We start from the raw sequence: 27,559 nt of genomic DNA on the forward strand, positions 1-27,559 counted from the left end.
TATGCAAGTATGTATGTATTGTTCTGCTGTTTGAATGGTGGCTGGCGCCAAGTGCTGCAGCCTCATTACCGCCACCTACAGTGTTGATAAATGAACATATGAAATACTTTTAATAAATGCATATATATGTTGTTATTATTTTTACATTTTAAATATTTAACTTCATTTATTAATTTATTTCTATTAAAATATACAATGTGGAAAATAGATATATTACAGCTTTGTAGAGTAGTATATATATATATATGTATGTATGACATATATGTACGTGTACAAATATATACTACTCTACATACTATACTATACATATCTAATATTTACATATTATATTTAAATATAAATCTCGACTTTAATATAAATCTAACATTCAAAGTTAAAATAAATAAAACATTACTAATATACAAACCTTCAAACTGTCAGGTCAAAACGTTTCCATTAAAAACAAAATAACACGTCAACAACAAATCTATGGATCACACCGAGCATCTAATGACAGCGACGTCTGAGCCAGCGGATCATTTCATCAGGACAGGCCGAGGTAACGCTGCTCTGTGCCGGGCACAGTGAGCGCCGAGCGCCCGCAGAGGCGGAGCTGATCACCTCCGACAAACGTCGCTGCCAAACTATAAATACGTCATATCTTCATACACAAACCACATGTTTGAATTCTATATGACTCATTTCTCGCCTCAAATGATGTTAAAACTTTGTTCCGGGACACAGAAAAATATTTATTTCAGATTTATATTTCTATTATCTGCTGCTATGCTCCGCCGAAATGTATTATGGGAAACATGGCCATCGCAAGTACGCTTAAGTCACCTCCGATGCATACTTGGTAAAAATGGGCGGAGCGAGAACATTTCCGGGTTTGAGAACCGTCCTCGCTGTTCGCTTACTTGAGAATTGGAACAGCACTTGGACTGAGGCTGATGACGTTTTCACAAGTACGGGAGTACGCAAGTACGCTCAAGTACGCACAAGTATGGATATTGAGAAACGGCCAGAGATTCTGTTCCGTTTAAAGCGTTTGTTATTTTACTGTCGACTCTGTCCAGTCTGCACTGTGATTGGCCGGCGGCGGTCATGTGACAATGCAGGGTACGGAAGCTAAGAGGGAGGGAGGGAAAGCGCGAAGGGATATATATTTAAGTTTATGTTGGTGAAAAGTGAACATATATATATATATATATATATATATATATATATATATATATACATCTTTTTGAGATAATTAGTTTTTTTTTCACATTTGTTTGTGTTGTTTTCCTGTTTTCGTCCTGTTTATTTCATTTTTTAGCAGTCATCTCTACCCCTACATTTTTATTCTTCTAATCAATTCCGGCAGGCTGTAAACTCAGAGGTGTAATAATGCCCTCAACAGTTTGGAGTTGTTCATCGCAACTTGAACATCTTTCTTTATCACAGGTCAAAGTCCCTCAACTGACAGAAACACTTTATCAACCAGCTGATTCTCAAATGTGTCCATGTCAGTGTTTTGGATGTGGAGATGTGGAATAACAGCTCGGCAGCACCACCTCGAATGTTTCAATAAAGAAGTCCTTGCTGAACATTGGACCCATAATTATTATTATAAATCAAATTATTATAATTACTATTATTATTACACAGACAGACATGGCAAGATGACACAACATTTCCAATGAATAATATAATTTGTTTTTATACAAATATGGTTTCTGAAATATTTTTTATAAATATTCGGCTCTAGGAATAGTTTTATCAATCAAACAGAGGACACAAGGGTCAAGAATAATGATCGTTTTTATTTGATGTCAAATAAAACATTAATATAAAATCACATAGATCCCTCATTAGTTTCCCAGTCACATCCAAGTCACATGAGTTGTAGCCTAAATACAAAAAGCTACAGTTACAACAGATGCATGAAATGTTTTGATTTTCACATTAAAAGGTCACATTTTCTCATTGTAAGGCAGAAAGACAGTGTGTGCTGTACCTCACTGTACAGAAATGTCTACTGTCAATCATACTGAACTAACGCTGTCTGCTGATTGGTCAGTGACCCTGAAGCTCTTTGGCCTGTTTTTGGTCCAGAATAAACGGAGTGGCCACTTTCTTCCCCTTCAGCAGTGACTCCAGGCCCTGGACAAGGAAGCAGATTTAGTCAAAAAGGAAGAAGTGTTGTAATTAATAAAGTACAAATACTTTGTTACTGTACTAAAGTATAACATTCACGTATCTGTACATGACTTTGTTATTTATATTTCTAGCAACTTTTACTTTTACTCCATGACATTTCCTCTAACTATCTTCGTTACTACCAAATAAAACCAGAAGAAGAAGAGTTGGTATTATGGTTTATGGTTTACTTTTACTTGTAAAACTTAAGTACATCTTATATCGGAAAATGACTTTTGATACAGTAAATGTATTAGAGTAAATTTACTTTTACTTAAGTAATATTAAAAAAAGTGACTTTAACTTCTACCAAAGTAATTTTCTGGTAACACACTTTTACTCAAATATCCCTTCAAGGTATTTTATATAAGACTGTTCCCTCTTACAGATATGAGAATTTTGTACCTAAGTACAGTAACAACAACACTGGGGAGAAAAGACTGGAATGCTAACAGTAGCAACAAACAGGAAGTTAGCCCAAATGAACATCCCTGAAAGCAGCTTCAGTCTTTGAAATGTACATTTGCATTATAACCACAGTCCACAGTGTTTGTGTGTTATTGTTACCTCTCCAAAATAAGAGACCAGTGGTGAAATCTCACACTGAGCTGGAGGACAGTCAGCATCTGAAACACTACAGAGGAAACACACACACACACTTTTACGTTTTACGTAGACTGTCACCCACCACGTCACTAAATGAGCAAATATGATTGTGTAAAATGACTTAATCGTTTCCCAGTTACAAGAAGAAAGTTTCAGTAGGCTGCTCCTCATCAACAAAGTGGAAAACTGTAGTTTACCCTTGTTTTTAATGTTTTTGTTTTTTTTAGCACATCTGTCTTTTTCTCGTGTTGTTCTAACAGAACTAGGTTCTGTGGACTGTGTTATAAATCAGCTTTCAGCGTTTTCTTTCTGAGAGATGAATGACTCTGATTCGTCTGAACTGTTTGTTAAATGTGAAGCTGATTGATGATCAGCTGCAGTGTAAACACATGAACACATGAACACATCATCTGACCTCATGGCTGCAGGAGGAAGTGGCTTCCCGTGTTGGTCCAGCAGTGTGGCTCCAGCAGCCGCGGCCCAGCGACAGTGCTGAGCCAGCAGAGCGTTCCTCGCTGTGGTCGGGTTGTCTGAGGCTGCGCTGTTGGCATTTTTCAGAGGAGAAAACTCGTCTTCCCTCACCACCTCAAATGCGACAAAGTTCCTTTTAAAAGACAGAGTGAGATGTTTGCCATCACAAGACGGTATTTCCTGTTCAGTAAAATGATGGATGTCAACGAAACTAATACCTTGAGAAGGGAAAGACATCAAAGACAAACTTCTCCAGTTTTATGCCGTTGGGTTTGGTTGGTTTGACTTGGTTTCCTTGTGTGTCGACGAACTGCACTTTCTTTAACGCAACATGTTGTTTCAGTTGGCCTTCAAATTTACTGGAAAACATCAAAATAATATGTTTAATTGACAACCAGCTTACATGCAAATGTATTTTGTAAACAAAAAAATAAAAGTTGTGCCACTTTGTAAACTGCTCACACTCCCACACCAAACTCCATTCATCCATTCATTGAGAAAAACAGCAATTTAAGCTCAAGAAGACAGAGGAGTTATTGGTCTACTGCTGCCTCATTTAGGAAGTTTGTGTCACTGAAGTAAATCTGAACCATAGATTACACCAAAGTCACACAAAAATATGTTTGAACTTCATGATTGAGGCAGAAGTGGATCAACAACTCCTGTGAGCCCTGATGTAAAATCAATGATTTTCTCTATGGGGTTTGGTGTGGGAGATTGACCGGTGTTTGACAAACTTCTACGACACTTTAAAGAGACCTAAACTGTCCCTTTAATCAAAGTCTGGTTACATTTGCTGTTATTATTGATTGATTGAAGGTTCTTACTCTGCCACGTCCTGCAGGAAAGCTCTGGTGAAGAAGTGGTTGCAGATGTTCCCGGCGCTGTAGACCAGCTCTCCTCCGGGTCCTCGGAGTTCAGCTGTCTCTGGTTGGATCTCGCTGTATTCCACCACCTGGGCGACGCCCTTCACCCTGCAAACCACGCCCACCGGCTCTGCCGGATACGCCTTCTCCACCACCTGATAAGAACGATATATAAGTGAGAAGCAGATGGGAAATTGGGTAAAATTTTCGCACGTGTTCTTGAAAAATGTCATTTCCTGTGATCTACCTTGGCTCCGCAGTCGGCGCCTTTGCTCACGCAGAACCCGATGAACACCGGGTCGGCCATCTTGACCAGGATGTTGTCCACACAGTACACATGCAGGTACTCCACCCCCCTCTTCTTCATGTCCTCCAGCACCTTATTGTCCACCAGTGCCTTGTACAGACCACCGTTACCATCTGACAAAGAAGCAGATGTTAAATAAAGGGATAGTTCAGAGCTGACACACAAGAAAATATCTTCAGAATGTCTTTACTGTTCTTTTTACATCAGGAAACTGAAGTTTGTAAACCGCCCACTCTTCTGCAGAGGTTTTAAAAAGGGAAACAAACTTCAGTTTCTTTGAGATAAAGCAGGTATCATGTGTATAAGATGTTGTAGACTTTGTAGTTTTTTTCTATGTGGCTAAAATTTAACAGCTCAGCGTGTGCATACCTGGAGCCATGGCGATCTTCCCTTTACCCTGCAGGATGACCTTCCCATCAAAGGTCACCGCCGGGATCATCCTCTGCTCGAACATGACGATGTTTGACGGCTTCAGGCCAAAGTAGTCGTTCTCCTGAAAGAACGCCTCAGTGGGAGCCAGAGTGAACTCGCTGGTCATGATGTACCTGACGAGGTGCAACAGAAACACAGTGTTCAAACGACACGTCAAATTTCATCAAACTGAGTTCGCCTGAATCGACCCATCGTACCAGGGGACGATGCTTTTGGAGGCGTATTGAATGTCGGCGAGCTCCTGGACTCGGTGAATCCGCTCCGCCTGGATCTGATACAAGGTCTTGCCGCTTGGCAGCCCGACGTTGTACATCCCTTTGGGATACGGAACACCCAGGCGTGTCCCCTGACCGCCGGCCAGCAGCAGGACACCGACATGGTTCTGTGAGATCTGCAGGAGACCTAGGAGAAACAAGCAGTGACGACAGCAGAAGAAAAACAGTGACATAAATGAAAGCTGGAACTAAAGGAATCGTTTTAGATCAACAAAAAACTGAAGTGTCACTTTGTAGACCACTGAAATCCTTTGTTCAGATTCACAGCAACAACACAGATGTATCAAATATGGCAGCAGTCGATCACCAGCTCCTGGGTCCCTGTGAGGTTAAACACTGATTTTCTCGATGGACTTTGGTGAAGAGAGTGAATGAGAGTTTACAAAGTTAATTTTCCAGTTAGACTATTCAGACTATAAGTATTCATATTATGTTTACATAGGAGAAACTAAGACGACGGACCTTGACTAAGATGACGGCGACAAAAAAAAAAAAAATCTTATACATCGCACTTATGACTAGCACTTCATAGTTTGGCTTACTTGAAGCTCATACTTACTTCTAGCTCTTATTGTACCCAAATGTTTAAATGCACTTATTGTAAGTCGCTTTGGATAAAAGCGTCTGCTAAATGACATGTAATGTAATGTAATGAGAAAATATTCTAATTGTAACCTGAATAAGACAATAGTCTGGACGACTTGTCATGTAAACAGTATGTTCTGACAGTACAGACAGTAGTCTGAAAAAGAATATCAGGTTAAGATAAACAGTATATACTTTTGGAGTCTTACTAAGAATATAATTATTCAGATTATGTCAACATGGACAACAATAATTCGTTGGTAACCAGATTAAGACAATAGTCTACTCATACTCATAAGAAACATTATAGTCAGAATATGACAAGTCTTTTAATCGGCTCACATCAGAATACCGAAATTATTGATGCTAGGAAAAAAAACACGCTAATTTCATGTTGTTGACGCTACACTTTTACCGTAATCCGCATATAAGAGGCGCGCACTCACCTTCTCTCTCCCACTCCGCCAGACTGCTCTGCTCGCTCCTCCGGACGCTGCCGATGAGCTCTGCAGGCACCGGCTCGATGTGTCGGTCCAGGCTGGCTGCAGGAGCCGCAGCAGCCGCCGCAGCCTCCTCGCAGTGTCCCCTGAGTCCGTCCAGGTCCAGCTGACTCAGCTCCTGCAGGAACCGCTGCCGCTCGTCCTCACTCAGCTCCGGCCAGAAGTGCAGCAGGTGAGGCTGCCCGGCGAGCTCCAGCCTCCGCTTCACTTCCTCCAGAGGCAGAGTCATCCTGAGAGTCGGTTACCGCCGCCGGGGGAAAAGATCGAGCCGCGAGAGAAGTTACAACCGAGCTGAGGCATCCAACTTTCCGATGTGACGCTTTTGAGCGGACAGGAAGTGACTGTGAGTCTGGAGCTACTCGTGATCACACAGACCTGGATCCTAATCCGGATCCTCGAGCAGAGGAGGAACCAGGAAATCCTTCAGCGTAGACCGAATCAGAGGCGTGTTTGTGCGGCTTCGAGTTCAGCAGACATCAGCTGACTGTTACTCCACCACCAGACCCGTGATCTAACCACACAACACTGACATTTTCGAGCACAGGGAAAGTCCCTGAAGTACACACTATATTACAATAATAATAATGATAGTAAATTCACTAATAATCAAGTTTTAGACCGAGTTAAGACCGCGCCCCTAATTAACATACAGTAATAGACATTCTAAAAATATAGACATATGAAAACATTACAAATAAATGTGGACAAAAATAAATAAACAAGAAACATGCAAAACAAATGAATATAGAATTGCATAGTAAAAATGTAAATATAAAATAAATTATAAAGATAGATAAAAACACTAAAACAAATGAATGTAGAATTATATAATGTAAAAATGCAAAAATACAAATATAAATGGATAAAAGGGAAACTGAGATATATGTGTGTAGAATTGTTTAAATAAAATGAATGCATTTTTTTTAAAGTAAATGAATACATTAAAAATACATAAATAAATGTTAATATGATTCATGTAAAATCCTTTAGAAATGGCTTTTTCAAAACCAAAATGCATGCATTTTGTAATTATTTTTGTGTATTCATGTATCCATATAATTTCATATTTAGTTTTTCTTAAATTTTGGGCAGTTTCCAGACCTCAAAATTTCACTTTTATATTTGAGGAACTGTGCAGAAAATGTTCAGATGCAGTTTTCACTTCACATAACCTCACCTTTTATTCAAAAATAAAAACATAAAGAAAGTAAAAAAGGTGGACAGGTTGAGAGCTGAACTGCTTTATTAAACAGCTGATCTCATACAAGCATAAATATCGCATTCACCGTCACATTCTTTCACAGGAGGCATCTTCAAACTGTGCTGCAAGAGTCCTTACATACTCATTATTTTACAGCTAGAATAATAAAATAAACTAGAAATATATATATATATGTGTGTGTGTACTAAATGTGTTTAGTAAACAACACGCCACCATTAAAGAATAAACACTGCAGCCTTCAGTGAGTCGCATAGTTCCAGTAATAACGTACAGCAATGACGAGGGCTACTTTTAACACGTTAACAGTACGACGTATGGAACACAATATAGTATGTACATGAAGACACACTAATGTGTGTGTGCATACAGTATATGACAGAGTGAATGTTCATGTAGAGACTTTCTGAGACAATGATAGTGGAGGAAGAATCAGATAAAAGCAGGAGAGTTTTGTGTCATGTTCAATGATTTTAAGGCCTGTTTATTCTCCATTTGCCTGTTTATGCAACACTTCCTCTAGAGGGCAGTCCGAGTACCATCTACAATCACAGTTACCAGTGAAGAAGTTATTTCTAAGTTATTATTATTATTATTTATTGTGCTTGATCCGAAACAGACCAAAACACAAGCAGGTTTTTGTGACGGAGTGCTAAATGTAAGTCGTCATAGTAATGGAGAATATTACTCGTTGTGGAGCGGCATTTTCAATAATTCTGTATGTCCACTGCGACTTTTGACTGACAAAATGAACGCAAAGTATGGACGAAGGGCTTGTTGCATGGAGTATAAATGGGCCTTTATTCTCATAATCTTAAATCTTATAATCATAACAAACTGCTGATGTGAAACGAGAAAAAAAAAACTACATTATTTCAGTTTTTCAATGGAAATGGAGTGATTCTAAAATAAATGATCGCATGAAAACATTGACATAAGACAAAAGAAGCAAAAAAAACATTTGTAAAAATTGTTTCTGAATTGTTTTTTATCACTACGTTTTCTCGCTGAACAAAGCTGCTTCCAGATTTAGCATGTAAGCTTCTGTTTAGTTCAACATTCAAGTACTTTTAAATCCTAAACTTTAGCTAAAGAATATTGCTAAGCAGTTAGCAGTTGAGATGATAAAACAGGCTAAACCAACATCTCTTGAATATTGTAATTATGGCTCCACAAAGCTACAAATGCTAGCTGGTGTATCTGGCTAACTAGCCGGAGTGTATGTTGGGAGTGTATAGTTAACTCAAGCTAACAGTGTTACCTTTACCTGGTTCCTCTGTGGTTAATTTTAGCATTATAGCCAGACTGGCTGTAGTAGCAGCAAGCTAATCTAGTTTTGATAAACTCAATACCTGGTATTTTTAATACACAAAAACAACATGTCCACAGTCACTTTTGGGGCAGTTTGTACACGCAAAAGATAAATGTTAGCAAAAAAACAACAGCTGTCACTCTTTGAATTGTAAACTTGGTTCAGGAGGGGTTTGAATGAGTACAACTTCAGGGAGCGCTTGAGTCTCAAAGTGTGATGTACTTTTTTTAAATTCAGCATCAAAAGCACAACAGAAGCAGCTAACTTTAGCATCAACAGCTTTCTGTGCAATAGATAAGCGCAAGGAGTCTTTTTGTTGTCATTTGGCTAACGGCCAAGAGCTAGTCAACACTGCTAACACTCACTCTGCTCACACTTCAAAACAATCTAAGCTAACACAATGACCAGTCAGTTAGTTGAATTTGCCATTGGTGTTTACTAATGGGTGCTAACTAGCCACATTTTGTAGAGATCTGTGTGTTTGTGTGTGGTGGTCATTGTGTAATAACTCAAAATAAAAATAAAATAAAATAAAATAACAAAATAAAACAACATTTTCCAAAAGTTGTTCATTTAAAAAAAAAAAAGTCTACAAAAAAATATAAATTTCTTAAAAAATAAGTTGAGTTTAGAGAATTTCTCCAGTTATTTCACATATTATTGGCTCATTTATGCATTTTAAACAACGCATGACTATTCATTTTGTTCCATTATCCAAAGTTTTCAGTTTGTTTCTCCACAGGGTGACAGAATAAAATAATAATTAAAAAAATTTAAAAATCAACATCAAAACAAAGTCATTATTTTGTCTAGAAAAGGATAGATGAATCAATAAATAAATGGAGACATAATAAATAAATAAAAACAGGAAACATTTGCTGAGTTTACATTAAAGTGCATTCACTGTCTCACAGACTCCGCCTCCTGCTGCGCTCAGGTGTGTTTATGTCGCAACAAAATATGAACGCGGGGAAAGTTGCTGTAATATATTTTCCCACAGTGAGCGACAACATGCAGGTAAAACTGTGTGTGCGTCTCATAATTCAACCTGTCGGTTGTTAGTTGGTAAGTTAGTTGTAAACATGTCACTTATGTAACTAACGCAACATCAAAAAGCACTGCGCTCAATGTGAATGCGACATTAAAGAGAGGCACAATGAAACAAGTGTCAGTATAATGTGGGCGGAGTCTGATGCATTTGAGGCACACGTCTGTCTGTGCTCATCTGGTGGGAGGAGCTTAGGACAGAGAGCCTCCATCCCAAAAAACACTTTCAAAGCAAACGTCGCAGTGATGGAGTCTTTAAAAATGAGACTGTAATTCATCGTTCAACTCAAGTGTAGTTAAGCAGTCAGTGTGTCATTAAGTCACTTTAAATGACAGAAAGGTCTTTTTCTAATGCTAAAAACGTCCTTGCCTCAAGTCAAAGGGCTCAGAAAAATAACTTTTTTTTACTAACTCACTAATTTACTAAGTGAAACCATGACTCAGCTGGTGAGACAAAACCAAAAGCTGTGCAGCGTCTCAGTCAAGTATCAAGTATCACATGCACAAACTTACCTGCAGAGGTAAAACAAAACAAAAAATAATCCACCTCAGCTTGATTAACCTGCAGTCATGTGACTTCTCTGATATGTTTCACCTCAGCAAAGCCCTTTAAGAAAAAACACAGAGCAGGACAACTCCTGCCACAGTCACTTCAATGTAAACGAGAGCAGAAAACAAGCTCTTCTTCTTCTTCAAAGCCTCCTCGCTCTTCATTTTACATCATGTCAGTTTTTTTCATTTATACCCTGAAATCTGATGATTTTTCATTTTTAAATGTGCAGAATTTTAGCTGCTTTTTTTTCTTCAGTATACAAAAAAAAAAATAGCTTTGGCCTCTGTTTTTGGGTCGCTCCACCTCCCTCCTCACTTGGACTGGGCCCCCAGTGCGATCTTGAGGTACTCGTACACCACGTAGCTGATGCTCACAGACGGAATCACCTTCATGAAGTTGGGGGCCAGGCCACGGTACAGTCCCAGCGGGCCCTCTGTCCGGACGATGTGTTTGAACAGGCCCGTCATAGTCATCTGAGGACCTCCTTCAAGAGTAGCTGAGGAAAACGGTTCAGACTTTTAGTTTTTCATTTCAGAAACAGAGACAATGACAGTTTTTCAGGCACAAACGGAACAGAAAAGCTGCAGTATGGCATAGCGCTTTTCTACTACCCAGTTCCAGCACGGCTTGCCTCGGCTCGTAGAATTGGTAATATATTACCTCCTCAACATGGGCGGAATCAGAGCAGGTACTAAAAAAGTACCAGGTACCATTGCTAATGGAAAAGCTCAATAAGTTTTACTGCATACTGTTGTTGATGTTACTGTTCTGTCTCTGATTCGCCTTTGTGAACAGAGATAATGTAACATTATTTACTTCTTTCTTGTGAAAACGGGCCCTGTCTCGCCAAACTATTAAACCTGAGGGAGCGTTTGTGTGTGTACAGCAGCAGAGCGGGGGCGGGTGGAGACAGTGAGGGTTCCTGTCAAAACTGCTGTGCAACCGGGATTCTTTTGTACAGCTTTTTGTTGGCGATTCTTTGTGTTTTCCCGACTCAAAACTCAAAACTCACTTCCTGTGTGCAGCACAGGAAGTGAGTTCTGTGTCAGGTAAAGCTCTGTCGACATGAAATCAGAGTTAGGTGTTTTGCATGATTAGGAAGCTTTTCTATTTGTTTGGGAAAAAAGGGGAAACGTAAACACAAGCAAATCCAAAAAAAGAAATGTACATTCATTTTAACTAAACTTGTTTAACCTCATCTAACATACCAGGGCTCAGTTGTATAAAACTGAAGCCTTCGTTTTCTACTGCGCTGTAAGAACGCAGGTCTTTTGAAATGAAACCGTTTTAATTCTGATTAAAACTAAAGCAACGTTAAAAAAAATTGGGGTAGTTTTGATGTTCTTGATGGATTTAGAATCTTTAAGAATGAGAATCACAATTTTTTACATGAACACTCGCTGGCAAATTTTATGAGTCTTATTGAGCAGCTAAAATTTGACTCTGTTGAGCCTGCACTCTGTCCAACCCAGCCTGTGTCTGTATGTAACCTTACATCATACAACCACACCTCCTAAAAAATATCCCAAACTATCCCTTTATAAATGGCAGCAGCTGCACAATGACCGACCTTGTGCCTGCATGCGAGTCCTGACCAGGGCCAGCGGGTAACTGGACAACTGACCACATGTGCAGGAGGTGGTGCCGCAGGCCAGAAGCACAAACACTCCTGGGTCTGCGCTGTCGGTGGCAAAACGCTGCAGCCACCAATTCTTCAGAGTCTGAAAGAGAAGAGCAGCAGTGAGCTATAATCTGAGACACACACAAATAACACAAACAAAAACAAACACACACACACCTCATAGATGGCCAGGTCGATACCAGCGTACGGGATGATGCCCAGCATGTTGGGGACGTAGCCCTTGTAGAACGCAGTCATGCCCTCCTTCTGGAAAATGTGTTTGGCACAGTCCAACATGCCCGAGTACTGACCCGTCCTCCTCAGGGCTAACCGTGTCTTCAGAACCTGAGGGGACAGGAAGTGATGTCAGGACATCAGGTGACAGGAAAAACAGCTCATTTACTTTAAATGTGGTGTCAGATTTGTCAGATGATGTGAAAACATTAGGTGTCAAACACATTCTTGAGAGTTCATCCTCTTCCTGTAGTGGAGCAAGTGTGAACTTTCTGTGACCTCCACTCGTCGTACAGGCAGGAGATGAACGCTCTGATTAGAGATGCATTCATGTTTACAAACAGCATGTTACTGGACTGTTCCACCAGGGGGCACTACACAGAATTCAGACCACATACAGATCTCAAATTAGCAAATTTTAAGATGAAGATGGTTAATTTGGAGTAGATTATTTTAGGTCTTGGCTCCTTGTGACACAGGCTTTACTGACTCTGCACTGCCCCTACTGTTCATTTACTGTTCAAGTATTGCATCTCACAGATGTTCATTTCTTAAAGACATGCAGAAATGATGCACCATGGATGGCGGGTACATGAGGGAGCCTGTAAGAGCTAAAACCTCAATTTAATTTATATATCTGCTTTTGGCAGATGTCACTTCCGGCACAGGGGGTGTGGTTTCACTGATAAATTCACCGGTTCACATGCACATGGTAGTTTTTAGACAATGAGGGTGAGTGTGGCTCACTTTACACTATTAATATCCATTATGTATGTATATATGTGTGTGTATATATATATATATATATATATATATATATGTATGTATATGAGGTACTATAATGGATATATAAAATGGATATTAATAGTGTATATATATATATATATATATATATATATATATATATATATATATATATACACACACACATATATATATATAAATATTTATATGTATATATATATATATATATATCTTAGTTTTTTTGTATCATATTATTCATTTTCATCTGTTACAGATCGGCGTTCTCATTTAGGCTTTGTCGTCGCTACAGAGCCACATGCAAGTTTATCTGCGACAGTACATGGACAAACATCTTCAAAAAGCAGCATTAATAACCTTGCTCATGTAAATGACGTGTCAGGTCACATGTCAGTTTCACACAAGGCAATCTAGGCCAAATCAGCACCAACGCTAACATTTATGTCAATCGTAAAAAGCTTACGACTCACCTCCATGGGGTAAATGCTGCTCTGAGCGATCGCTCCGGCCAGAGATCCGGCCACCAGCCTCTCTGCGATGCCCAGCGTTTCCTGGTTACTTCCAATCAGTCGCTTTATCTGAAAGACGGGACATTTTTTTCTATTTATATCACATTTTAAAGTCAAATGTGATATAAATAGAAAATGAACAGTGTCTTTGAGTCACGGTGTACCTGTTCATAGGCCATAAACTTGATAGCAGACTCAGGAGCAATTTTAATGACGTTGATGCCGTTCCCTCGCCACAGTGACCTCACACCGCCCTCTTGGATCATGTGGGTAAAGCCTCCAGCTATATGCATGCTGTTCTTCTTGGAGGCATGAACCTGTGCGGGACAGACGTGTCAGCATGTGTTCACAGTGCAAGTCTCTGAGGCTCAAAAACCCCCATGATGACCCTCACCTGCATGAGAACTTTGAGCCTGTCCAGGGGTGCTGTGCAGGTTCGAGACACCGCTCCAGCTCCTCCTCCCGCCACTAGGTGGCGCCAAAGCATTCCCGTTTGCTTCTCTTCTGCTGTGAACTCATCGGGCACCATCAAACTCTCGCCAACGTCCAAGATCTGTGGAGGACATGGAGAGTTTGTTTCTCTCTCTCTCCCAAACCAAACCCCATAGAGAATATCAGAGATATTACATCACAGCACAGCGGGGTTGTTGATCCACTGCTGCCTCCATCAGTAAATTAAAATGTGTGTCGCCTGCAAGCTTAAAATGCTGATTTTCTCTATGGACTTTGGTGCAGGAGAGAGATCAGTTAACAAAAATCAGGTTCCTGTTGAAAAAAAGGGTTGTCTAACAGCAAACTAAAACAGTAAATAGATTTTTATGATATCATATACTTCCCTCAGGGCTGCCTAAAGTGGGGCCCAGGATCCAAAGATGGCCCGCTAAAGGACTTTTTTTGACCGTCACTTATTAATATATTTTAAACACATTTGTGTAAAAAAATCTATAGTCCCACTATTTTGCGAGATAAAAATGCTCCATAAAATGATTAATGCCGCAGCCAGACAGTGACAGTGAAGGTTGACCAATGTCGATGCTGATTCAGGGGCGAATAAGGGCAGCCAAGTTTGTGACTCAACATAGTTTCTGAGAAGAAGATTGTATAATTGGCTGATAAATAAATCAGCCGCTGCTACTTATTAACTTAACTTGACAGCTGAAAAGTCAAGGACTTTCCTGCACTTTGAAAACAGACATGTAATATCATGTAGACACCTTGTAAAAATAGAGTTTCTTTTAATAAAAAAAAGAAGAAAGTTGTTATTTAACTGTAAGGAACCTGGGACCCCAGTGTTTGCTTGCATCTAAATATACAACAAATTATGTGTTTACTTCTGTGACACACTATGTTGACCCTGCGCCGGACTCAGGACTGTCTTGAGTGTTTTCTGTCGTGTTACTTGGAGGAACATTTACCGTGGAGTGTTTCCAGTGGAGGATGATCTCCGGAATGTTCTCTGCCGGATGCAGCAGGTGATAATCCCGCCACTCGTTCCAGTCGATCGTCATCGTACCGCCTTTATCCATACTGCGGGATTAAAGATCGCAGGAGGAGAGTGTTTTTTGGTGTTTTTTTTTTTGACAAAACAAACTCAATATTTATTTATTACACTACAAAGCAGCAGCTGGTGATTGATGCGGGACAGACTGAGCGGGCGGACGAGACAAAACCACTACTTACTACAAAATAGGGGCCCAGATATGACCCTGCCTTATTCTGAGACGCACACAGCAGAGGTAAGAGACAGACAGACAGACAGACAGACAGACAGACAGACAGACAGACAGACAGACAGAAGGTTAGAGGAACGAGACGAGAATCACACCAAGTGTTAATACAAGACAAATAAACTAAACTAAACTGGAAATGTGGAGTGGAGATGAGGAGGCAGAGCAGTAAACACTTGTTGTGATTGGCCGAGACTGAATGTGTGTGTTTCTGTCAAATATGTGAATATGTAGATACTTATTACTCTTGTTGATACTCGTGACAAAATCTGCCTCAGTTTATTGACAGTGCACTTCTCTGTTCTGACTCACATGTTTACAACATGAAATGAAATGTGAGGACTGAGCCACAGGGCGGTTCAGGATTTGTGGCGTGTAATTTTAAATAATTAGTGTGTTATATGTGCTCCCTGTGCTGAGAGGCAGCTGTGTTAAACCACTTTAACACAAGGTTCAGCTAATAAAACCAACACCAGCTGATCTTAAGAATAAGCTCACTGCTTTATCCAACAGTTAAACAAACTTTTCCAATAGGAAATTTAAGTTTTCTGCCACTTTGTAAACTGCTCACTCTCCCACCAAACTCCATTGAGAAAAACAGTGATTTTAGTCCATGAATACACAGTAGTTGTTGTAGTTTCCTGCTGCTTCTCTTAGTAAGTTTGTCACTTAGATAAATCTGAGCCAAGGATTTCAAATCTCAAGGTCACAAAATAAAAGGTTTGAACTCACTGATGGAGGCAGCGGTGACTCAACAGCTCCTGTGTGCCGTGATGTAAAATCACTGATTTTCTCTATGGAATTTGGTGTGGGAGTGATTGGTTTACTAACGGACACAAACTACATCTTACTGCTGTCTAACAGTGAGGGTAAGCCGTGTATATATTCTTAAGGTATCACACACTTCAGCCTTGTGTTACGTGGCTTAAATTACACAAGCACTGTTGGTAAAACCCTGAAAATCCCTTTTAATAGCAGGTGTGAATGGGGCCCTGACGATGATGATGATGACAGCTTCACTCTCACCTTCGAAGAATCTTCTCAGCTTGTTCCTCAGAGATGTTCAGCCCAAGGTCACGCAGAGACTGCATTATCTCCTGTGAGTCGATGTGACCTAAAGCACAGACGTTCAAAAAGAACAAAAGGAAAGTTTAAACTCTTCATACCAAGAGTGTCAAACAAGCAAAACTGAGTTTAAAGTTAACATTTACCACTGAATAACCTGACTTTCTGTGGAGACTGGAATGCATCACAAGTCATGAGCTGCCATAAAATTCCTTACCGTCATTCTTCTTGTCCAAACTCTTGAAGACCAGCCGCAGTTTCTTCTCGTGGTCTCTGAGATAATGGACAAACTCCTCGAAGTCCAGCTGTCCGTCCAGGTCTTTGTCTCCTGCTTTCACTATTTTCTGTGGAGGACAGAGAAGACATGTTTTTGCCAGGATCCACTCACGGGTGTCTCCACATTATAAGCGTGATTCATTCCCTGCAGATACAGTTGCAGAGAATATTATCTCTGACTGATTGGCCACTGTTATTCCACCATCTGTGCCCTGTTGACTCAACCTGCAGCAAAAACCACTTAAGGGCCATCATCACCACACAGGTATAGGCCACTTTCTGCTCAAACACGCTGCCCAAACAGCTGGAAGGCTTTCAACAGGAAGCAGGTACCTGCATGTTTGTCTTTAACTGTTCAATATTTTACTAAACCACTTGCTCCTCCAACAAGGAGAGAAATAGGACCGAACATCCATCATCCACTCATAATATAGCTGTCACTTCTTTCCAGAGTCCAAAGACCTTATGTTCTCATCTGCAGTGAAGCTCTGGGGACATGAATGTCCTCTCAGGACGGTGGTTTATTTTCCTCATGTCCACCAATTTCACAGTAAAGCCACTACTGTAAGAGAAAAACTTATTATTTAGCCTTCTCAACAACAACTCAGGATGGTGCCTGCTCACCTAATAATCAAACAACTCTTACGTTTCTGATGAATTCAAAGCAGGTCAAAGGCCAAGCTGCATTCACTGCACCCCCTGCTGGACCACGCGGCAATTACTTCAGATGGTGTGATGGGTTTCTAGTAGGGCTAATCGAGTAATCGTTTTGAGTTATGTTTTCCACTACTTAAAAGAAGTTTTGCTGATTCTTCAGCTTCTTAAACATGAATATGTCCTGGTGTCTTTGCTCCACGGAACAAAAAAGTCATTAAAACTGAACCATTTTGGTTTGTTGGACAAAAACTAGACACTTGAGAACATCATCTTTTTCAGGTTTGAGAAACACTGATCAACATTTGTCAAGATGTTCTCAACCTGTGTTTGTAAGGACTAAGTAAAATTGTTTTGGTGATCATTTTTTAACAGACTGAGTCTAAAACAACCATGTAAACACTTCTGTAAGCCCGTACCAGAGACATCACTCACATGAAAAAGACAGTGGAAGAGTAGAGTCCATAAGGCCACAGTAGTTTTGATTTTTATAGCAGTGATATATTCAAAAGTTTGTCATTCACCAAATATATTCCATCTAATTTCACTTAGAGATTTCCCCCTGGTGGCTGCACTTGGATGATGAATGTCCGGTTGTACTGGATATGTTGAGCCATACCTGTTGAAGATGTGCAGGTGGTGCTACCATGATTAAGACTGTGGTCTTCTTTGGAGTAGCATGACTGCTGCTCGTGTCTTTGGTGTCAGAGGAGCATGCGGTCGCCGGAGCAGCCCGCAGCTCTCCACCGTCTGCAGTTGTCTCACCGTCTTCTCCCCCCGGTGGCTGAGTTTGAGCGGGTTTACACTGCGTCCAGCCAAAAAGTCTGTGACTCAGGAAAGCCAGAATGTTCTGCAGCATCCTCAAAACCGGCGTCTGCCTCACAGTGCTCTAATCTGACTCGGCAAAAACCACACTCCTCAGTGTCTGTAGTGCTGAAGAGTTGAGTGAAAAGGGCAGCTTAGGACACGGTGAAGCTGCTGCTGCTGCTGCTACAGCTGCTCAGCATCCGTGTCACCAATCACCACGGAGACAGACGTACACACTCAGCAGGATAAACACTCCAGAGACATGATCCGATCTCCATTTATCAAACCGGGAATCTCGCGCTGCGAGCAAACAGCTCACGATGATGACGGTTAAATGATGCGGCAGCAAATGAGATGCAGAATGTTTCAGCGTCAGCAGAAGAGAGAAGGTCCAGAGAATCTGCATCCTCACTGCAGCTGAGTCTGACCAATCAGGGGAGACGATACTGCCAGGGACCAAGCTCCTCGGCCAATCGAGGGCAGCAGTTCATTCTCTTTATTTCTGCCTTCTGCCGGCGGTCAGACTGGAAGGTTGAGGGTGAGGGTGAAGCAGAGGGTTTCCCTCCGTCATAGAGAATCTGCTGAGTGATGCCTCACTCATGGTTTTATATAAAGCACAGTATTCAGCAGGAAATCACCAAACTCCAACACATGTTAATATGTTTAGGTAGTTCTGGGCTATATATTATGTCAATATTGTGACATGAAACAAGATATAAGTCTACAATTGTTGATATCCTCATGGGATGACTTTTCCTGGTTTTAAAGCCTAATTATTTGTTACAGCAGAGTTTGACCATATTTATATTTCATAGTTAAAAATCCTATGTTTAACATTAAAACTAAATAAAGCATGTACTATTTGAAATGAAAGGGAATAATAAGTGTATTCTAAAACAGTAGTTATTTAATTTTAGAGTCTATTTAGCAGCTTTATATCCATGTATATCTCGTATATCAGGATATAAGACTAAGAATATACAGATATTATTCTTGAAACATATCGCCCAACCTTTTCTGCCAGGGGAAACTAGCATGAAGCAGCAGAGCAGATAATTCTCTTGATATAATGATCTCATCACTTATTAGCAGCTGGTGCTGGTGTGGATTAGAGCAGGTTTACCACCTGCATAGTTCACTCATCCCAGAGGAACCGGTTTAATGAGAGCAGCGTTTCTCCCAATATTTATCTGGAAAGCACCGGAAACTTACAGAACAAGGACAAGGCTGATTTTATTCTGTTAGTTAATTAACATCGGTGAAAAACATTGTAGAAAGAATATTGAAAACATTGAAAAGCAGAAGCTTATTGTGTTAAGAAAAACATTTAAACATCATTGTTTATTTGACCTCGCTTAGTTTTTTGTTTACCTGCTTATTAAAGTTCATATTTAGACTTACTTATATTTAAAATTACAGATAAGTAAACAAAATACTCAGTATCAGGAAAAAGAAAATCTATGCAACTAACGACTATTTTCATAATCAATTAGTCAATAAAACGTTGATTTAACCAAGAAATTATGACATTCTCAAAATTCCACAAACCAAAATTATTCTGTTTTTTTGATGTCTTTGTTATATGGAGCAAAGAAACCAGACAATGTTCACATTCAAGGAGCTGAAAAATACAAGAACTTGCTTTAACCCTCTTATGACCATCATGATAATCAGGCAGCCTGGATTTATTTTGATTTCATGGCTGTAGAATTATCAAAACATTTCAATGAGCGCTTCTGGCCCTTTTTTCCCCCCAGATTTGCGTTATTGGCATCAGTATCGGACATAAAAAAGTGGTCAAACCCATCCCTGACTAAAATACACACAATGAAAAGTGGAAAAACTAATTTTAAGTAGGTCCAGTGAGTAAAATTTTGTTATTTATAAGTGTACAATCATCAGATTGTATGAAATGTTGTTTTTCGTTACTCTGGAATGAGCCTTTTATATTTACATTTATATGTGGAGCCGTGTCAGCTCTACAGAGGCCCACAATGGACAAACTAATAAACATCTTTTGAATTTTTAAGCTAAGCTGAAGGTTCTGAAGGGAGATATGTACACTGTGAAGTAATTTCACCAAGAAACATGCCTCCATTTTTACACACTGTACCTTTAAGTTACGCAATTTTGAGCATTATTTGTCGTTTTAAAAACTGCTGTATTTTCTCACATGGAGGAGAAAAGGAGTAATCGGACAAACACATGGGCCAAAAATCAGCAAACACTCATTTCTAGTCTACTTATAATTACATATAAACATAAACATATGAGCTCACTGATGACAGTAATGTTGTTCCTGCTACAGCACTATGTAGAAACATGATAATTAGGTTTTGTCACCCTCCTGCGGTGTTGTAATGTATACAAGCACAAATCTGTACTTTATTTGTATTTCTTGCAACTTTTACTTTTACTTTCACATTTGCTCGAGCTATCTTTGTCAGGTGTCTTTGCTCAAGAACACATGTAGACTAGCAGAGCCAGGAATTTAACCCACAGCCTTCCAGTTGAAAGACAACTCACCCTACCACTGAGCCACCATGGCTCAATCCTTACTCCTCATTTTTTTAATACGTTTACTTCTAAAACTTACATACAGCAAGTATCATAAGACTTTTACTTAAGCAATATTATAAAAGTGAATTCAACATCTTCCAAAGTTATTTACTAGTAACATACTTGTACATTTACCCTAAAAGTATCACCTTTAAGATACTTTATACAAGACTGTTCCTTATCGACACATGTGATTATCAGTTATCGGTCGTAAAGCTGTCACTCACCATGAGGTCGTGCTCGGTGCGGTGAACCCCCAGCTTCTTCAGCCCGATGGTCAGGTCGTTGATGCAGATGCCTCCGTCTCTGTTCACATCCAGCACCTGGAACAGAACTTTGAACCGGTGCTCCTGCTCCGGTCCCCCGCAGATCTCGCATGACTGGTCACCGGTGGCCCGGGTCGGCGCCAGGTGTCCTACGCCGCCGCCGCCACCTCCTCCTCCGCCGTGGTCGACCCCCGGGTGGGCGTCTGCCGCCCGGCACTGGCAGTAAACGTCACTGAGCAGAGCGGGCATTAATGAACCGTGCTGCTGGTGCATCATGGATGAACACTTTCCGTTGTGTCCGTTAAAACACGCTCGATTACCGAGACCACGTCACATGTCCCTGTAAACTCACGGACCCGCCTTTTCAGCACACACATACACTCACTCACTCACTCACTCACCGGAGACCACGGCAGCCCTCTGTCGTGGCCTCACGTGACACATGAGCGTTTTTTGCACGTAGACAAATTCCACAGAAGCCGGTGAATCCTAGCCAGCTGTCAAATTCTCCGTTGCCGCCGATTCAAAACCCGCTCATTACGCGGACGGAACTCCTGGGTCGGGCGCAACAGCTGACAGAGCTCCCGGTTCAAACGGCGTCGTGGAAACGGTGCTCAGTCCGGTATTTAGATCCGTTGACCGGGCAAAAAACTGAAGAAGCGGCGAACTGAGGCTTCTGGATTCCGGCGTGGCTGAAGTCTCGCGAAACCACGCGAGATTTACAGTGTGAGCGTAGGATGTTGAAGGCGTGCAGCGCAGGTCAAGAAGAGGACAGACACTAGTCATCATGAGTGAATGAATGGATGAATGAATGATTAATTTAATTTAATGATTCACGAGAATGAAGATATAGAAAACTCGGAAGTTGTTAAAAACACAAGAACACTGGCGCCATCTTGTGTATAACTTCATTTTTGCTGGAAAAACCCCAATAAACATATCTATTTGCAATAATCTATAAATAATAATGAAAAAGAAAAAATATCTGATATTTTGTGATATGTACAAACAGTACAACATAAGATATATGCATTATATAAATAATAAAATGCAAAAAATACATAAAGTTAAGTGTAGATGAGAAATGAATCAAATCCACATATATTACTACTGTTGTGACACAATATAATTGATCCTATTTAATACACATAATTCATTTTTTTCTTCTCTTCAGCCGGAATTAATATAAAGTGTATGTACATACTGTTTCATAATGTATTTGTAACAGATTTTTTCTTAACTGTCGAACAAATGAATGCAATGTATAATATTGACACATGTACAGACATACATGGAGTCTGATTGACTGTCTAGAGCTAGACTGTATCTCTGAGTGCTACCTGATCCTGAAACATGTTTTTGTCAAAATGTCATAAGAAAAAAAAATTATGTATTGTACGATGAAAATATGTATTCTGTGGGTAATGGGGGCGGGACTAGATAAGCTTTTGCTTCTCCCGCTTTCCCTTTCGGTTATGTGTATTGTGTGAACTACACTAAGATGATGTGTGATGATGAGTGATCTAACTGACATGACCGAAATAAACATATAAATAAATATTTTTTTTAAATGTATATATATATAAATTAATTTTATCACTGTTTTGTTTTTTGAACAAGTGTTTTTACTATAATGTACTTTTTAAAATGTTTGTAAGTGTAACTTTTATTGTCCTTTTTTATTGATTCCATTAAATCAAGTAAAACACAAAACAAACGATGAAATGTCGCTATGTTGCTTAAACCGCTCTGCCGCTAAAAAAAACTGTGTTGATTTTATGTTAAACCAAATAAATAAAATATGAATAAAAAAGTCAATTTTATCAACTACCACTGAGATAACGGTGTTTCCCTTTGTTTTTTTTTTTAAATGTACGTAGTTTGTTTGGCTCATGAGTGATTGGCGTTTGAATCAGCCAATAGCAACATAGCATGACGTCAGCTACCAACCAGTGGCGCGCGAGAGGGCGGGACTCCGGGCACAGCTACGTAAGCGTTGTCAGAGTTGAAGAAGAAGCCGATTCTGGAAGCCATTACGTTGCGCACCTCAGTTAAGTAAAATCGTACTACTTTGACGTACTATACGCACAATTCGCTGTCGCGAGGACGCGGCGCTCGAGCAGCGATGGCATCCGCCTCCAAAAAGAGGAAAATGAATTTCTCTGAGCGGGAAGTGGAGATAATCGTGGAGGAGATAGAGAAACAAAAACACACACTGGTGAACCACTTCAACGCCGGAGTCACACACATGGCCAAGAATCACGCGTGGATGGAGATCCTGAAGAAGGTGAACGCCGTCACCACCTGTCCCCGAGAGTTACTGGAGGTGAAGAAGAAGTGGTCCGATATGAAGACCGAGGTGCGCCGGAAAGTGGCCCAGGCGCGAGCTGCCATCGAGGGCACGTCCGCGGACTGTACCCCGGTGCCGGTCATCCTCACCGCGATGCAGCAGCGGATCTGCAACCTGCTGGGCGAAGCCACTATCATCAGTTTACCGCCAGGGGACGCTGATGCCGCGGAGATCACTTTACCTGTGACGGTGAACACCGCCGCGCTCACGGAGGGTAAGTTAACGGGATGATAAGCATTATCGTGACCCGAATATTATCGTGATTAATTAGTTGGAACAAATGTTTTAAAACTCTTAAAATCGCCATAAAATACACTAAAATTGTGTAATATTACATTTTGGTAAGAAATGTACAACTTTTTCTTTAATTTTGTTTATAAAAATATGGACTTTTGTCTGATTTTATGCACACATTCTTCAAAAAAAGAACAGATACAAAGAAAAATTGTTAAAAAAGAGATATTACAAATACTAGCATCACACAAACATAATGTAAAGGCTCCAAAAAGTACATTATTTTATTATTTTAATAATTGATTTATCTGTCTGATTAATAGAGTATCATTCTGTCCTTAAAATGTCAGAAAATATCAAAATAATGATGTTTTCAAACGTTTAGTTTTGTCCACAACCCATTAACTTGGAATCATTTCTTTCATATATGGAGCAAAGAAAGCAAAAAATATTCATCTTTAAGAAGCTGAAAAAAACCCACAGAACTTGTTTCAATGATTTAAAAAAAACACAAACTGATAAATCAATTATCAAAATACTTGACGATTAATTTAATAATTGATTAATAATCGTTGTAGCCCTATGTTACTAACGTAACAAAAAAATTACCTATGCAATTGTAGATATTTGGTTTTTTTCCCCCTGTAAATTCTTACATTCTATTATTCCCTTATATTTATTGTCATATCACTAAATAAGTCATGTCATGTACTTGTAGGTGTATATTTTTTCTGCTGCTAATATTGTGGTTTCTTAATATGATTTTTTCTTATCTTCTGCCAGGACCAAATGTAAAACACACCCAATAATTGCAATAATTGTAAAACTCTTGCTTTAAATGTAAAAAAATGGCCCTGAAATCACTTACATTAAACTTACTTTTTAAACTTTTTTTTTATTTTGAAATCAAACGGCTGAACCTTCTGACTCTAACTGTACCTTCATTTGTATTCAGTCAGTCATCATCTACCGCTTTATCCTCAACCAGAGGGTCGCGGGGGGTGCTGTGCCAATCTCAGCTACATCGGGCGATAGGCGGGGTACACCCTGGACAGTTCGCCAGTCCATCGCAGGGCCACACACAGATAGAGACAAACAACCATTCACTCTCACCTCTATGGTCAATTTAGAGTGTTCAATTTACCTATCCCCACATTGCATGTTTTTGGACTGTGGGAGGAAGCCGGAGAACCCGGAGAGAACCCACGCACACACGGGGAAAACATGCAAACTCCATGCAGAAAGGCCCTTGTTCCAACCGGGGCTCGAACCCGGGTTTTCTCGCTGCAAGGCGAGAGTGCTAACCACTATACCACCGTGTGGCCCTCATTTGTATTCATATATTGAAATTCAGTGCAGTGTTCTGTCTGTATCATTCCAGCTCTTCCATCTGACTCGGGTTCAGTCTGTGTTGAAGCAAAGTCACTTAACAGTAAGTTGTTTTAACCTCATCTTAATACTTGAATGCTTGAAAAACGCGTGGCAGTGACTGTGAGCGAGTGTCGAGAACCAGCCTGAGACACGGAGGCTCACCTACTAAAATCAACACCAGGCTCAAGTCTATGTGTTCACAGCTTTATGTCACTGTTAGACATGTCATTTCCAACAGGAAACTGACAATTGTCTCAATTTGTGAACCGCTTACAAAGTCCATAGAGACTTTAGTGTGTCACTTTAGTGCTCACAGGGACACTGCAGCTGCTGCTCTACTGCTGCTTTGTTTGGTAAGTTTGTGTCACTTAGGTGGATCCCAGCAAAGGATTTCAAACCCAGAAGTCACAAAATGACTTAGTAATGGAAGTGATGGAAGCTTAGTGGATCAACAACTCCCTGTGCGCTGTGATGTAAAACCTAAGGAGGGTTCAAATGTAAAATCACTTCACTGAAAACATCTTTTTCGCACTGTCACCAGCTGAAGTGACCTACACTGTTGAAGAAGAAGGAGTAGTGGGTTACTGCACCAGCAGCGTCAGCAACTCTGCCCCCACAGTGGTGACGACCGTCGAGACACCAGTGGAGGTGCTGGTCTCCGCCTCCGAATCTCTACCGCCTCCCCGGATTCAGGCCAAGTCTCAGGAGCTGAAGAGCCGCATCGCCCTGAACTCGGCGCGCCTGCTGCAGGAGCAGAGAGTCACCAACGTCCACATCCGGCAGATCGCGCAGCACCTGGAGGGACAGAACGAGCTGCTGCAGATGATGCGGCGCTCCCAGGAGGCGCAGGCGTTCGCTCAGGAGAGACAGGCCCTGGCGCTGGAAGGGACGCAGGCCGCCCTGCTGGCCCTGGTGCAGATCCTGCGGCCCGCTCTCAAAGACCTGCGGAAATTCCTACAGAGCGGGACTGAGGTCGCCATCGCCAGCAGCTCAGTGGCAGCAGGTGTCACTGACGGGTCAGGGACAGAGGAACAGAGCCGGCCCAAAACACCACCAGCAGCACCTGCACCTCCTCCAGAACCAGCTGAGGGGACGCAATAGACTGTGTGTGTGTGTGTGTGTGTGTGTGAGAGAGAGAGAGAGAGAGAGTGTGTGTGTGTGTGTGTGTGTGTGTGTGAGGAGCTTCAGAGGACAATGAGGATTTGTGTGACTGATGGTTTACTGTACTGACATTTTATGAATTGTTTATAAAAGTTACGTTGACATTGTTTTTATTTTTGAAACACTGTTTATTTGACTCTCTGTTTGTTATTAAAGCGGTAGTTAAGGTTTTTTTTTTTTAAGCGCTGACACACACTGAACCAGTCTATTTCACAGATTGGGAACAACACGACAGATTTTTAGCCATTTAACAAAATGCTAACTTCATAGCATCCAATCACTTTAAGTCTGTGACACCTAAAGACTGTGTTGAATGCTTCATTTCGACCTTGTGTAGCCCTTTTTCAACAGGAAACTTAAGTTTCCACCTCTTTGTGAGTTGCTCACTCTTCCACGCCAAAGACCATAGAGAAAATCAGCAATTTTACATCAGCACACAGGGGTTGTTGATTTACTGATCAGTAAGTTCAAAATTATTTTGTGACTTCAGTTAATGAAATCCTTTGGTAGCAAAAACATACCAAAAGAGGCAGTGGTTGACCAGCAGCTCCTGTTTTTTCTCAATGGTGTGGAAGTTCAAACTTAAGTTTCCTGTTGGAAAAAGCGGTCTAGCAACAAAATCATGTGGCAAGTACTATGTTCTTAGCACATACATTTCATGATTTGTGCCTTCTGTTAAGTGGCTGAAATCTGTTTTTCTGCCAAAAGTGCTGACTCTGTGTCAGTTTTTAGGGCAAAGATGCAGAAAATGACTCCCTGGTTAGTTAATGTTCAATTGTTTGAGTCACAACTCAATTTAAACTGGAAAGAAACATGGAACAGTTTGTTCAGTATTTTCCCATCAGGCGGCATCACTTATATTCAGCCAGAAGAGGTCACTGTGGGCAAACAGTTCATCACTTGTAAACCAGCTGTGATGAATCAAGTCATATGGCGCATTTCCACCGGCTCTACACGACACGGCTACGACACGGCACGATTAGCCGATTAGGTCGCATCTCCACTTAAAAAGTACCTACTCAACGTGGGCGGAGTCACCACTGCACGGCTGAGTGAAACTGCGGTGACTTCTTTTTATACGCGACACACACACGCGAGTGACTAGTGACTTTACCCCAGACTTCTGTAGTTGTTGGAGATTAACCCACGTTTTTAGGACTGTTAAGTAGTTTTAACTGATCTACAATTCGGCACTGTTCGGCTTGATTTCTGTCCACACGTCTCCGGAGTACAGCCTCCTACTCCACAGATTACAGCGGCAGGTCTGTGATGCCACACGCAATCGCCGGCGCTGTCCCTAAATACACCACTCCACTTTAAAAGACTCCTGTTAAATATAGCGGTTTCCCTGGTAGTTGTTGGAGATTAACCCACGTTTTTAGGATTGTTAAGTAGTTTTAAGATATCTGCAGTTCGGTGCTGTTCAGCTTGGTTTGTGTGTGGGACGTCTCTTCCTGTGACGGGACTCTGGCCAGTCAGCAGTCTGACCAATCATCGCATAGTACCTACGACCTTGCAGGAGCAGATACCTGGTACCGGGTACTAGGCTAGTGGAAACGCTACTTGCACTGTGACGTGGCGTGGCAGGCGAGTAGAGCCGGTGGAAATGCGCCAATAGTGAGTGGAA

At 40.8% G+C, this 27,559-nt stretch overlaps 3 protein-coding genes across 6 annotated transcripts; 1 reads left to right on the forward strand and 2 right to left on the reverse strand.

Annotated features, from left to right (window-relative positions):
* Positions 1 to 1,767: 1,767 nt before the first annotated feature.
* uap1l1 (UDP-N-acetylglucosamine pyrophosphorylase 1, like 1) lies at positions 1,768 to 6,684 on the reverse strand. Its single transcript, XM_058616732.1, has 9 exons — positions 6,152 to 6,684; positions 5,043 to 5,247; positions 4,783 to 4,958; positions 4,354 to 4,526; positions 4,068 to 4,261; positions 3,459 to 3,599; positions 3,185 to 3,373; positions 2,731 to 2,797; positions 1,768 to 2,127 (listed from the first exon to the last, which is right to left on the reverse strand). Exons 1-9 carry the CDS (start codon positions 6,432 to 6,434, stop codon positions 2,041 to 2,043), a joined length of 1,515 nt encoding a protein of 504 aa, XP_058472715.1. The 5' UTR covers positions 6,435 to 6,684; the 3' UTR covers positions 1,768 to 2,040.
* Positions 6,685 to 9,687: 3,003 nt separating this feature from the next.
* slc25a25b (solute carrier family 25 member 25b) lies at positions 9,688 to 21,710 on the reverse strand. Of its 3 annotated transcripts, none has more exons than XM_058616728.1 (11): positions 20,778 to 21,710; positions 16,472 to 16,598; positions 16,216 to 16,303; positions 15,143 to 15,178; positions 14,878 to 14,989; positions 13,857 to 14,015; positions 13,627 to 13,779; positions 13,424 to 13,531; positions 12,135 to 12,302; positions 11,907 to 12,057; positions 9,688 to 10,832 (listed from the first exon to the last, which is right to left on the reverse strand). In XM_058616728.1, the coding sequence occupies exons 1-11, from the start codon at positions 21,090 to 21,092 to the stop codon at positions 10,648 to 10,650; spliced, it is 1,602 nt and encodes a 533-aa protein (XP_058472711.1). In that variant the 5' UTR covers positions 21,093 to 21,710; the 3' UTR covers positions 9,688 to 10,647. The 3 variants fall into 3 exon arrangements, with proteins under 3 accessions (XP_058472711.1, XP_058472713.1, XP_058472712.1); XM_058616730.1 differs by lacking the exon at positions 20,778 to 21,710 and adding an exon at positions 17,804 to 18,539; XM_058616729.1 differs by lacking the exon at positions 15,143 to 15,178 and having other exon boundaries at positions 20,778 to 21,706.
* A 999-nt stretch (positions 21,711 to 22,709) lies between these two features.
* On the forward strand, positions 22,710 to 26,039 carry naif1 (nuclear apoptosis inducing factor 1). 2 transcript variants are annotated; one of them, XM_058616748.1, is made up of 3 exons: positions 22,718 to 23,380; positions 24,782 to 24,832; positions 25,313 to 26,039. In XM_058616748.1, the coding sequence occupies exons 1-3, from the start codon at positions 22,942 to 22,944 to the stop codon at positions 25,870 to 25,872; spliced, it is 1,050 nt and encodes a 349-aa protein (XP_058472731.1). In that variant the 5' UTR covers positions 22,718 to 22,941; the 3' UTR covers positions 25,873 to 26,039. The 2 variants fall into 2 exon arrangements, with proteins under 2 accessions (XP_058472732.1, XP_058472731.1); XM_058616749.1 differs by lacking the exon at positions 24,782 to 24,832 and having other exon boundaries at positions 22,710 to 23,380.
* The last annotated feature ends 1,520 nt before the right edge of the window (positions 26,040 to 27,559 follow it).

The sequence above is a fragment of the Solea solea genome, chromosome 19 (assembly GCF_958295425.1).
Source record: "Solea solea chromosome 19, fSolSol10.1, whole genome shotgun sequence".
In the NCBI taxonomy this organism is placed as follows: Eukaryota; Metazoa; Chordata; class Actinopteri; order Pleuronectiformes; family Soleidae; genus Solea; species Solea solea.

Excerpts from the sequence above, each read along its gene's own strand:
- uap1l1 (XM_058616732.1), bottom strand. The coding sequence starts at position 6,434 with ATGACTCTGCCTCTGGAGGAAGTGAAGCGGAGGCTGGAGCTCGCCGGG. Across the intron at positions 4,959-5,042 it reads TCCAAAAGCATCGTCCCCTG|GTACATCATGACCAGCGAGT; the intron begins GTACGATGGGTC and ends GCACCTCGTCAG. Across the intron at positions 3,374-3,458 it reads GATGTCTTTCCCTTCTCAAG|GAACTTTGTCGCATTTGAGG; the intron begins GTATTAGTTTCG and ends GTCTTTTAAAAG.
- slc25a25b (XM_058616728.1), bottom strand. The coding sequence starts at position 21,092 with ATGATGCACCAGCAGCACGGTTCATTAATGCCCGCTCTGCTCAGTGAC. Across the intron at positions 14,990-15,142 it reads ATCTGGGCCCCTATTTTGTA|TATGGATAAAGGCGGTACGA; the intron begins GTAAGTAGTGGT and ends TTAATCCCGCAG. Across the intron at positions 13,780-13,856 it reads GGCTCAAAGTTCTCATGCAG|GTTCATGCCTCCAAGAAGAA; the intron begins GTGAGGGTCATC and ends TGTCCCGCACAG.
- naif1 (XM_058616748.1), top strand. The coding sequence starts at position 22,942 with ATGGCATCCGCCTCCAAAAAGAGGAAAATGAATTTCTCTGAGCGGGAA. Across the intron at positions 23,381-24,781 it reads CACCGCCGCGCTCACGGAGG|CTCTTCCATCTGACTCGGGT; the intron begins GTAAGTTAACGG and ends GTATCATTCCAG. Across the intron at positions 24,833-25,312 it reads TGAAGCAAAGTCACTTAACA|CTGAAGTGACCTACACTGTT; the intron begins GTAAGTTGTTTT and ends CACTGTCACCAG.